Source organism: Mastigoproctus giganteus, chromosome 11 (genome assembly GCF_048544385.1).
Source record: "Mastigoproctus giganteus isolate SK-2022 chromosome 11, ASM4854438v1, whole genome shotgun sequence".
Lineage (NCBI taxonomy): Eukaryota > Metazoa > Arthropoda > Arachnida > Uropygi > Thelyphonidae > Mastigoproctus > Mastigoproctus giganteus.
Genome location: NC_143585.1, coordinates 64,132,789 through 64,146,193, shown reverse-complemented (window position 1 = coordinate 64,146,193; position 13,405 = coordinate 64,132,789). Strand labels below are relative to the sequence as shown.

Genomic DNA, 13,405 nt, shown 5'->3' with positions numbered 1-13,405 from the left:
AAGTCAGGATAATCCCCAAAAGAGAGAGATCATTTTGCCTAAAAATTGGAGTGTTGCCAAAGATAAGTATGGGAGCAGAAGAATCCTTTTTGCGAGATATAAGACAAGACTGAGTTTTAAAAGGATTGAAATCAACTGAGTTGTCTTTGCCCCACTGGAGAATTACCTGAAGATCGGCATTTAAGGAATTGGTAGCAGATTTTCGAGAGGTTGAAGCTGATTGAGCAGGACAAGGTTTCTCAAAATGGAATGTGGAATGCAATGTGCTATCATCAGCAAAACTGTGGATAGGAGTTCCAGTCAATGGAAGAAGGTCATTAATATACAATAGGAAAAGAGTGGGGAAAAGAATTGACCTTGGAGGACACCAGCATTAGTGGAGAAGTTAGAGTATAGAGAGCCATCTACCATCACCCTCGGTGAGCGATTAGAGAGAAAACTGGATAACCAATTACAAAAAACAGTTGGCAAACCCTAAGATGGAAGCTTGTTTAGAAGACCGTTATGCCAAACACGATCGAAAGCCTTTGAGATGTCAAGAGCAACTACTTGCCGACTAGGTTAGCCAGGTGGGTCAAGTGCCTGCCTGGCAACCCAAAGGTCGCGGGTTCGAATCCTGCCTCGGGCTTGGCTCAGAGTAAGATGCAAAAACCTTGGGAGCTGCATTATGGCCACAGAAGCTGATGCACCAATTAACAATAAAAAAAAAAGTAAGCAACTACTTGTGTTTCACCAAACTTTTCCACTGAATTTGCCCATAAATGGGTAACATAAGCCAGAATATCACCAATGGATTGACACTGACGGAATCCATACTGGTGATCGTTGATCAGACAGAAGGTTTCTAGGTAGTTTAAGAGTTGGCGGTTAATTGATTTCTCCATTACTTTAGAAAGAGTAGAAGTAATTGCAATGGGATGATAATTGCCTTGAATGGTTTGAGCATGCTCAATGCTGATGGGATTCTTCCTCTAGCTCAGAAAAATCACCTGAGAGGGCATAAATTCAAATTGAGGAAAGACAGATGTAGGATAGATGTGCGGAAATTTGCCTTTAGCCAGCGGGTGGTTGGTGGGTGGAACAGACTTCCATCCCTTGTCGTGGAAGTTGATAGCCTAAATAAGTTTAAGGCTCAGCTGGACAGGTATTTCGAACGAACAGAGGGGTGAAGTCGAAGTGGTTATTTTTATTTATTTATGTTACTTTTTTTTTTTTTTTTTTTGGCTGATGCTGCATAAGCTTGCTTTCTTGCATCAAATGCCTCTACTAATGCTAATGCTAATGCTAATTGGATGAGAGGGATTTGTCACACTTTTTAGGAACTGGCTGGATATGAGCAAATTTCCAAGCAGAAGGAAAAAAACCTTTGGAATAAGAAAGTGGAAAAAGGCGGCAAAGAACAGGAGCAAGTTCGGGATCACAGGTTTTGAGAACAAGTTCACAAATACCATCAGGACCTGAGCTTTCTTAGCATCAAGATTCATCAAAATCCTTCTGTCATCCTTTTGATGGAAGACAACAGGAGGTATTGAATGGAAGGTGCTGGGAATGGTGGGAGGTGTTTTACCAAGATCATTAATACATGAGTTGGAAGAAAAATGGGCTAGCAGATCAGCTTTATCGTTGGCTGAAGTGACAACAGAACCATCTGGCTTTGACAGAGGTGAGAGCAGAGATGGGCAAAAGTTGCAGCAAATAGCTTTGGCAAGAGACCAGAATGCTTGGCTACCATTAGGGCAAGAAGCAAGTTTTCTACTCTTAAGGTAAAGGTAAACTGCAGCCATTATCAACCCACTGCAGGATGGAAGCCTCCTCAACAATTCATGCTGAGGGAAATGGACCATAATCTGCCACGCTGGTCCAGTGCATGTTGGTAGATCGACCGTATTTAGTAGTCAGGGGCTTGAACTCCGGTTTACTCAAAGAGCATGTGTTACTGCATTCCCACTCCTGACCACTCAGCTACGGAGGCGATTAGCCTGTTCAAACTCTAGTTTGGACTGATTAATAACTGCTTTACAATTGTTGCAACCTTTGGTATGGCGCCTCCGTAGCCAGGTGGGAAGGAGCAGCAGTGCATACGCTTCTTGATTAGACCGGGGTTGGAGCCCGTCACCACCAAATACGGAGGATGCAGAAAGGTCAGGGAATGAACACCGCATATTCCCGGAGCAATATGGCCTTAGTTGCTAATACTCCTAAAAAAAAAAAAAAACCTTTGGTGTAGGCAGAAAATGAAACTGAAGAATTTGAAACAAGTAAATTATGATATGCAACATTCTTCTCCTGAATGGCCTTAGCACGTTTATTGGAAAACCAAAGTTTAGATAAAGGACAAGATTTTAAAGTGGAGTGTGGGATGAAGGATTCCATTCTTACAAGAATAATTTCACTGATAAACTCAGCAAACGCTGACATCAGAAGTTTTGAAACAGTAGTCTGACCAACGAAAAGAAGAAAAGAAATCTCGCAGGTCATTCCATTTTGCATTCTTGTAATGCCAAACAACACTAGGTTGGGAATAGCCATGAGATAAAGGCTCCATTGGAGAAGAGACAATCACCAAGTTGTGATCTGAGGTACCTAAAGGACTGCTCACTTCGACCTTGTACTTAGAAGGGTTGTTTATAAGAAAAAGATCAAGCATGTTGGCTGTATGGTTAGGATTGTCCGGTATTCTTGTAGGTAAATGAACAATCTGTGCAAGATCATTAGTAATTGCAAAAGCCTCAGCATCTCGACTTGCTGGGTCGGTGTGACTAGAAAACGGAAGCCAGCTGGAGTTGTGAACATTAAAATCACCAAGGAATATTGGAAAGTTAGGAAAGTTGGACTGGAGAAAGTCAGGTTGCAAAGAGAGGAAGTCAAAGAGCTCCAAGTGATTAGTGAAGTTGGGAGAAAGGTAGAGACAACAGATGAATTTGACACAATGAGGTAGAGAGATTTTAATCGAGAGAAGATCGAAAAGAGGAGATTCCAAATTACAAAGTCTCTGACAGGGAATATCGAAACGGACATATGCACCCCAGGGGCTCACATCTGGTGAGTATGGGCTTGGCACACCCAGGGTCCTGAGCTGGATATCATCATTCTTCTTCTTCCTTGGTGATTCCCTTTTACTTCTCTCTCTCTCTCTGAGGTAGACTCAGAATTTTTTTTTTTTTTGGCTGGTGCATAAGCCTTAGGCTTCCTTTCACCATATGGCCATTACTAATACTAATACAAGTACCACCTTTGAGGCGAAAGGAATCATACAGCGAATAATTTGTGCAACTGAGATGAGCAATAGTTGAATCAACCGATAGCTGAGATTCTGTCAGAAAAAGTACATGGGGTTTGGTAGACTACAAGTGGAAATGGACATCATTGAGATTAGAATTGAGACCACGTATATTTGTGAAATTAATTAGGAAGTGTTTGAGAGGTTTAGATCTTTTTGCAGATAAGCCTACTCTATTAATTTGACAATTCATGGTGTATTCAATAGTAAGAAAAAGTGGGGGAGACGTGCTGTATAAAGTAATGAAATTTTTGGATAAGGCATACACCTGGTAAGAATATACCCAGATCCTTGACATAACGTGGCCTCGACAATGTCCCCCGCATACACACAACTTGGACTCCCTCTAGTCTCTATGTGGCAGAGTAGAGGTAGCAAGATTATACACTAGCTGATACAGAAGCCTCCTAGAGAGTTACCAATAGGTTCGGTCCGGTGTACTAACTAGCAGCCGGCCTGCGAACACCGTTTTAGAGCTGTACCCTTGAAATGTAAGGAAAATTGGATCGCGCCATGATGTTCATCATAACCTCAAAAGTCATCAATCATTCTGCATGATGGAAGAGATGGGAAGAGAAGAGATGATTAGTGGAATTGAGAGAATGGTAGAGACAACAGATGAATTTGACAGAATGAGGTAGAGAGATTTTAAGCTAGAGAAGATTGAAAAGAGGAGATTCCAAATTACCATGTTCTCTGACAGGGAATATCGGAATGGACATATGCACAAGTTCCACCTTTGAAGCGAAAGGAATCATACAGCGAATAATTCGAGCAACTGAGATGAGCAGTGGTTGAATCTACTGATAACTGAGATTCTGTCAGAAAAAGTACATGATGTTTGTTAGACTGCAAGTGGAAATGGACATTGTTGAGATTAGAATTGAGACCACGTATATTTGTGAACTATACGTGGACTAAAGATGAATATGGCTAAAACAAAAGTAATGATGAACAAGTATGCCACAGAAAGGGAAATAATGATTGAAGGAGCAGTAATTGAAAAGGTGGAGTCATATACTTATCTGGGACAAGTTATTAGCTGTAATAATGATAAATGGCTGGAAGTCAAGAGAAGAATAAATTTTGGATGGATAGCATTCAGGAAATATAATCACATACTGAAGAGCAATATCCCAGTTTGTCTGAAACGTAAAATAATGAACTAATGTATACTCCCCACCATGACTTATGGAAGTGAAACTTGGGCACTCACCAAAAGAATGGAAAGAAACTGAGAACTACACAGCGAAGAATGGAACGAATCACATTGGGAATCAGACTGTTAGATAAGAAGAGAAACACATGGATTAGGCAACAAACTCAAGTAAAGGACATTCTTATCAAAACTAAAGAACTAAAATGGTCTTGGGCAGGACACATAGCTCGAAGACATGATGACAGATGGACTAAGAAAATAACAGAATGGTATCCAAGAGGAGCTAGAAGAAAACCTGGAAGACAAAGGCGGAGATGGATAGATGAAATTCATGAGTTTGTGGGTAGTAAATGGATGGCCAGTGCTCAAAACAGAAGGAACTGGAATGTTGCTGGAGAGGCCTTCATCCTGCAGTGGATTGAAAATGGCTGATGATGATGATGATGATATTTGTGAAATGAATTAGGAAGTGTTTAGGAGGTTTAGATCTTTTTGCAGATAACCCTACTCTATTAATTTGACAATTCATGGTGTATTCGATAGTAAGAAAAAGTGGGGTAGACGTGCTGTATGAAGTAATGAAATTTTTGGATATGGTGCACACATGGTAAGAATATTCCTAGATCCTTGACATAACGTGGCCTCAACAATGCCCCTGCATACACACTACTCGAACTCCCTCCAATCACTATCTGGCAGCAGCAAGATTATACGCTAGCTGATCCCGAAGCCTCCTAGAGAGTTACCAATAGGTTTGTTCCAGTGTACTAACTAGCAGCCAACCTGCAAATACTGTTTAAGAGCTGTACCCTCGAAATGTAAGGAAGTTTGGATCTCGCCATGGTGTTCGTCGTGGTGTTCGTCAATCATGCTGTAAGATGGAAGAGATGGGGGAGGGTTGACCGGAACTTAGCTCTGGAGACTAAACATGTGTTCCACCACTTCAAGCCTCCAATAAGCAAAGTGGTGATATTGCACCGGTTGATGAGAGTCATCTACCACCTAGTATTGCCTGGTAACACACAGAGCGGCATTCCTCCATGTGGTGTGGGCACCATACCTCGACCCCTGCTTATGTTGGTTCACACCTGGGTGGTCACCCACAGTGTGCTTGTGCCCCAGAATTACCAACAGTCCCACCATCATGAATGTGCAAGCAGAGGATTTGGCTCTCACAGTCCATCCGCACTTCACTGAAATTGGGTCCACTTGACTTGAATGTCACCCAAATATCAATTCCATCAGAGTTTTAGACTCCCGGGTAGTAAGTACAGCTTGTCTGGCATATGTCTGTGACAACCTCAAGGACCATGGAATAACTACAAAAAAACATGTTTTTTTTTTTGTGGCTTTCTACCTTTCTTCCCTCTGTTTTTTCTGCAGCTATTATTTACGCACAAACACACACACACATATATATACAGTAAACCCCCGCTATTCGCAGTATCTGTATTTGCGATTTCGTGTATTCGCGGTCGCTGATTTAATATAAAATGAAACCTAAAAAAATGTGAATTTTAAAGTGCTGTGAATATTTTCCGCCATAAAAAAACATGGGCGTGGCTAAAATTATCTTTCTCGCTCAAAACAGCGCTCAGTGGGTGGGGGGGGAGAGGGGTGACAAAATCGCGAGCGTGGATGTTTCTCGCTAATCCTTGTTCAGTATGTGTTATGCACTTGTCGTGGAAGGTTTTGTTGTTTGCTTTTAATTTATACGCTTATAAATTGAATAAATTTATCAATTTATAAATTGATATGCTTACAAAAGTGATAAATCTACCATTTTGCAGTGTAAAACAGACTTTTTCGAGTGTGTTAATGGAAGAAAGTGACTTTGTTGTGGACAAGTTCTTTCTAACCCGTACAAAAATATGGATACGAATAACAAGAGAAATGTGAAAATATGAAAGAAGGTGATGACATTAGCGAATAAAATTGAGTTATTAGACAAAATTTCTAATGGTGAAAGTGTCTCCTCAGTGGCAAAACATTATAAAATCAATGAGTCAACCGTACGATCAATCAAAAAATCGGAAGAAAAAATCCGCTGTAGTGTCCATGAAAACGCGCTAATTGCTTCAAAAATTTGCTCTGTAACTCGTGATGTTAAATTAGAAAAAATGGAAAAAGCTTTAAATTTGTGGATAGAAGATCGAACTCAAAATAAAATTCCGTTAAGTTCACTCATCATTCGTGAAAAGGCAAAACTCCTTTATCAACACTTTAGCAAAACTAGTGATAGCAATGGCGGGATAAGTTTTTTAGCTAGCAAAGACGCTGGTTTGAAAGATTTGTTTGAAATTTCTAATAAATATTACATTTAATATTAAATTGTTTCTTATTTTCATTTCGATGCCATATGCTTGCATTTCACTATGTACTGTCTATGTACATAGTCATATTATGAAGGTACGTATAATACATACATAGACAAAATTTTAGACTAGTTTTTCTTATATATTTCATACTTTAGAACGGAAACCCTTTATTACTATGGGAGCCATAACTCAGTATTCGCATTTTCGGTATTCGCGACATTTCTCAGGAACGTAACCCCCGCGAATAGCTGGGGTTTACTGTGTACACACACACACACACACACACACACACACACACACACACACACACACACACACACACACACACACACACACACCATTCATATATGCCATTCACATTAGAAGAAATAAATTACCATCATACACATCATGCTTGCATCTAAATCATAGACTTGTTAGCATTTTAATTTATATTATCAATAGTTTTTATAATATTCATTTGGTTTTTATAGGTTTAAACTCTGTGGAACAGTTTCCAAAGTTCCTTTTAGCCATCCACAGTTCAAAACGACTGCTAGTTGAAAAAGTTGTCCCAAGTGCACACATACTGGCTGATGCTATTATTAATTTAACTCTCTCAAAAGGGCAAAGACATGAGGTATGATAGAAATTATAATACTCTATTGCTATGTGAAAAGAATTTAATCATCTGCATAACCATGGATACATTGCTATAGAAAAAATATTATATTTCAGTTTCATCAGTTTTGTTAATTTACTTCAACTTATTTGTTAATTAACTTCAAAACTATTACAATGTTCAAGCTGCATATAATATGCATTACAGTTAAGTAATGCAGTTTTCCTTGGCACAGACATATCTCAAACACAGATATATAAACAATTAAAGACAGTCATTAGTATTATATGTACTATAAATTTCTGTACAGATAATTTAATTTCAATAAATAGATTTTTTGCTAATATAAACATTAAAAAAAGAGACAAAATATTTTACCTAAAAAAGAGAAGCAAGCCTTTAAAGTTGTGTGAACTGGAATTAAGCAAATGGTTGCTAAGCCATATGTATTTGACAAACTGCCATCTCAAAGTGAGTCTATTCAAATCAAATTTGCTTTTTTAGGGATACATTTGATAGACTTTTCTTTTGTCCTTTTATAGATTAAGCATTGTTAGTAACTCCATTAAAATGGAATGACTTTTATGGACTGTAGCACCCTATTCTTACAGTTGGCGAGAAACCAAAACAGAAACCCTTCTTAGTGTTACATGCTGATTGGATACTTCCGATTGCTCAGATTAAAAACCTGAGGGGGCATAGATTCAAATTGAGGAAAGACAGTTGTAGAATATATGTGCATAAGTTTGCCTTTAGTCAGTGGGTAGCTAATTGCTGGAACAGACTTCCATCTGTTGTTGTGGAAGTTGATAGCTTAAATAAATTTAAGGCTGAACTAACATTTGGAGTGACCAGATGGGTGAAATGGGAAGGGTGTTTTTTTTTTTTTTTTTTTTTGGCTGATGCTGTAAAAGCTTGCTTTCTTGCATCATATGCCTCAACTAATGCTAACTAAATATTAACTTATCTATTATGACTGCTGTTCCTCTTTTCTAAATAACTGTTTTTGGAAGATAAACTTTTAATCTATTTCTTCTTTTTTTTTTTTTTAATCTTTTCTTCACTTCATTAACCTTATGCAAAGTTAAGATATTTGCTTTCTTAGTCCTTGTTATTATTTCACCCTTTAATAGCTATTATGAAAGAGAGAGACAATTTTTTTATAAGAAAAGAGATTTTTAGCAAGTTAAAAAGTATAGCACTAAGTTATTACAGTTCTTTTCACTTTCTTTAACATTCCTTTTAGTGTGATAATTTTTTTTAGAATTCACTTTTCTTTTGACTAACCATTTGCAATTTAAATAACAAACTTTCAGCCATTATCTGTTTTTACTGCTTAAAAAATTTGATGCTGCTTACAAAATATGGTTAAATTAATTAAAATCTGAGTTAATACTATCTATCTAAGGTTTCCAAATATCACTTAATTAGAAATATAGGAGAAGGGAGATGTCATTCATTTTAAATTTAAAATTCAACTAATTCAAAATCAGATTATTATGAAGCAATGAATGACTATAAAGCATATACCATTAACTTCATTAATATTTATCTTCTTTCTGTGTCTGACAGTGGGACAGTCATTAAATGTATAATGTAGATCATCAGTGTTGACAACTTAAATATTCCTACTGTTATTTACAGAGACTTTAAGCTTTCTCTCCCATTCTCTGCTAGAATAAAAGAATATATTATAGAATAATTTCTTGATCTTGATCTTGATCTCACACAGATAATTTATAACCAACCATTAACTACCAACTCTTGACCTAATTTTTATTAACCCCTTCCCAGAAAATTTTTTTCTGAAAAATGTGCTGTAATGGATGAATTTTTTTTATTTTACAGATTAAAAGTATGCATCGTGCGAATACTATGTATAGTTTTTGTGTTTTTTATTAATTTTTTTCGTAGAAAATACATGGGTGTAATTAACCCATTTGAGCTATTCCGAGTTATCTCGTGTACAAATTATACAGATTTTTTAATAAATTAGCACTTGAGCTAAAAGAAAGGCACAGAAAAAGTCTTCATTACTCATTATATAAATAAATTTAAAAAATCAAGTGGAATGCACAAGCAGTAACCTCCCGTCACAAGCAGTAATTGCGAACTAACTACATTTTGACTTACGGGCGGTAGTTCAAGAGGGTGCCGAAATATTTTTCGATATTGTTTTTGTAAATTATTTTTGTGGGTTCAGTATTCTGCATTTAGGACGGCAAATTATATTTTGCTTATTGGCGGCACGGGAAAGTGCGCTACTGTTCTGACATTGCTGTAAAACGAAAGCCAGTCGTTTGCTGCCAGGCATAAGAAAATCCTGAGAAAACTCGGGATTTACCTGCCTAATGCAAAATTAGACAGATAAATGCCAGAGAAAATACATTTCAGTCCTAAATTTGGAGGTATTATTGTTTGCTTCAGGTATTATTGTATCCCGAGATATTTTGTGCAGTTCCAAATAACTTTTAAAACTAAAAACGAAATATCTCAGGATAATCCATGAAGCAGTTAATATAAAATCTCTTTCAGTGAAGAATTTGTTTCACCCCAAAATTTATGTTATCACAGTAATTAATCTGTGATTAGGAATATGCAGTGGAATTCCTGTGGCATATGCTTCTAAAGGTGGCCATTGACCTTGCAGAAAACTTATTGATATTTCATGTTGGTTAGTCTATTTATGTAAAACTCAGCTGCAAAAATAACCAATATCTCTTCCTAATCTAAACTTTGGTGGGATGCAGCATTATCAGCAGAAATAGTATAGAAAAAAAATAAGCAATCAGCATTAAATAATGTTAATAATAACTACTCTAATGCAACAGCAAAATTTGTCACTCTCATCATCATCATCAGCCATTTTCAATCCACTGCAGGATGAAGGCCTCTCCAGCAACTTTCCAGTTCCTTCTGTTTTGAGCACTGGCCATCCATTTACTACTCAAAAACTCATGAATTTCATCTATCCATCTCACTCTCATGCCAGCAAAATCTCAAAAAAAAAAAAAAAAAAAAAAAATTCCTTCAAAATATATTACTTCTCAAATGCACTGATGAATAGTTTGACTACATCTTTACATTTGAGGACAGATCAAGCCCAGTTTCACTATCACTTTGCAAAAATTTTCATTAAATATTCTACTCTTCAACATAAGAATTGACTGAACAGATGTTCAAAAGATGATTATTACCACTGGCTAAACAGCTAATACAACATTTTTGATTGTTACTTATATCTTAAAAGTTACAAATTTGTATGAAATTGATGCAATAGCTAATGTTTTGAACTGCTGTCTTAATCCAAGATACTTTGATTAAGACAGCAGTTCAAATCTGGATTATATTTTTTCAGTCCCAAAGTATATTATATCTCTTGGAAAAAAAAAAAAAAAAAACAGAGATTGGAGTGAAATTTCACTCTCCTCCTCCCTTCTTGATTATATCATTGTATTTGTAATGATGAATTGTTAGTCTAGAATATAAAAACTGCATGATTATATAATTTTTCCCCAAAAAAATTAATAATATAGTATTAATAAACATTTGTTATATGTTCTTATAGTTCATAATCAGACCTAACGTGCCCAACTTCCAGTTTCATTTTATATGCTTCAACTTGTACTTTCATCTGTAAAGATAAAAATTTCATCTTTTGTTAGTCATTATTAAAGATTAATATTTCATTAAATTCACTTAGCACTATACATATAGAAAAACTGCCTAATATATAAACTTTGAAGAACAAAATATCCATAGAAATAAGCCCTTTTGTCTGTGTTTAAGATGTAATACACTGTTTTTACATACACACACAACTGCTTAAATGTTTTTTGTGTAATATTTTTTTAAAAAATAATAGATTAAATAAATCTGAAGACACTGCATTACAACAAATTTTCACAAGCTGGGGGTTCTGCTAAATGGAGTTACTATGATCTACCACTCATTTTCAAAAACATTTGAAGTAAAACATAAGTATTTGTAATGTAATTTTGTTGATACATAATATCTTTTGATATTTAAATTTGTTTGAAGTGCTTTCTCTACAGCTTACATTTCTTGCCATATTATGGCTGTATGGCACATGATTCAAACACTAGCATATTATTTTTGTATCTACAGTTATTTAAAATGATTTTGATTAAGTAATAGTTTTTTAAGTTTTTAAAATGTTTGTTTCTAGGGACGAGAAGGAATGACTGCGTACTATTTAACTAAAGGATGGGCTGGGCTGGTTGTAGTAGTAGAGAATCGACTTCCTGACCGATGCATTCAAGTAATCTGTGATTGTTCTGAAAGTATGAATGTTGTATCAACTAGAGCAACCTTGCGTACAGTAGACAGCATTCCTCCACTACACAGGTAAAGGGAGAGAGACATAAAGTTATGTTTAAATCTATAATATGTTTCATTTTAAAGTTCTCGACATATAAACACTGATTATTTTCTTTTGTAATGCATATGATGAAATTATTGCAGATTTACTGACCTAATTGATTTGAAGTTCCAACTTTTTTTTTAAGTACATTGAGTTTTAAAAATTTCCGTTAACCCATAAGCAAGCACATGTATTGATCCTAGTAATATAAAACTTTTTCCTGCTCTTTAACCACATTGCCTGCCCAGTTCTAACTCACAGTGCATTTCAAGAAAAGGCTAATCATTAGTTTCTTAAGAATTTTTCCTGAATACTCAATACTAAGTAAACAGCCAACAGAAAGTATGGAAACATACAAAACATTAACTATTATAAAAAGTTAAGTTTCTTTTCCAAATGTTTTAATTGATTTAGGGCTGGGAAACTTTTTTTTTTTTATATTTATGAAATCATTTCATAAATCTTGGGAAATTTGGCAGAGCTGTGATAAATGTAATCATAGCTGTACATGCTATAAAAAAATTTTATAGCATATACATAATTGAAAAATTACAATTTAGTTTTTCAAATTAAATGTAAATAAGACAAAAAATTGCTAAATTTTATATGCCAGTTATTTAAAGTGTTTGGATGGATATTTCTGGCAAAAATTGTCTAAGTTATCATCAAATCAGCTCACACTTAGGTTACAAAATTATGATTACAAATTTAGGTTACAAAATTATGAAATATAATTAGTCATTATGAATATGACATTTTAGTTTAAAAGTGTGTATATTACTGAGTAAAGCAAAAAAAATTTATTCTAAAAATTAAAAAAAAAAAAAAAAGTTAAGCATCTTGCTTGATGGATTTAGGATAATGTACACACTTCATTGTGAAGAGTATTATTACAGTCTCTAAGGTGCAGATGGAATGGGCAAGCAAATGTGAATGTCTTATTATGGATGACTTCGATCTGCCCCTAATTGATTGGAATAAGTGGAAGGGAAACTCTCCATGGGAAACTCAATTTTTAAATAAACTAGATGATTATTATTTGTACCAGCATATTAGAGAAAATACTAGGAGTAAGAATATTCCTTATCTCATCATTATTCACAAATCAGATGACATCATAGGGCTTGGAGTCCATTGGCAGACAGTGATCACACAGTTAGTTGGAAGATGAAGAAAGATGTTGCATAGTTTTATTTCATAGGGCTTGGAGTCCATTGGCAGACAGTGATCACACAGTTAGTTGGAAGATGAAGAAAGATGTTGCATAGTTAAATGCCAATCACAAGTCAGTTGTAATTTCAGAAAAGGGGACTAAGACAATTTAAGGTGCTACATGGCATCTATTAATTGGGCAGATTGTAGAGGGAGGGCAAAAACATTAAAATCAAGGAATACTTTTAAAGCAATAATCATAGAATGCATATATACCATTGGGAAAGTGTAGCACAAGAAAGAAGTCAAGATGGATGAATATGGAGTTGGCCATTCTAATAGAGCAGAAAAAGATAGCACAGAAAAGCTACACAACAATTAAATATACTGAAGCCTACAACAGCTACAAGTTTATCGGTTAACGTTACCACAACACAGACGTACAAGGTGTAGATGGGCTTAGGCCTAGGAGCCTCCACTACACAGGTAAAACACACACACCATCGATACA

At 35.7% G+C, this 13,405-nt stretch overlaps 1 protein-coding gene across 1 annotated transcript in view; it reads left to right on the top strand.

The window, feature by feature from the left end:
* LOC150078068 (calpain-15-like) overlaps positions 1–13,405 on the top strand; it is a 190,113-nt gene that overhangs the window by 171,133 nt on the left and 5,575 nt on the right. Inside the window, exons 14-15 of the mRNA XM_090384450.1 lie at positions 7,231–7,376; positions 11,548–11,726. Of these exons, the coding sequence (XP_090240576.1) occupies positions 7,231–7,376; positions 11,548–11,726 (325 nt within the window). The remainder of the gene's footprint in view (positions 1–7,230; positions 7,377–11,547; positions 11,727–13,405) is intronic.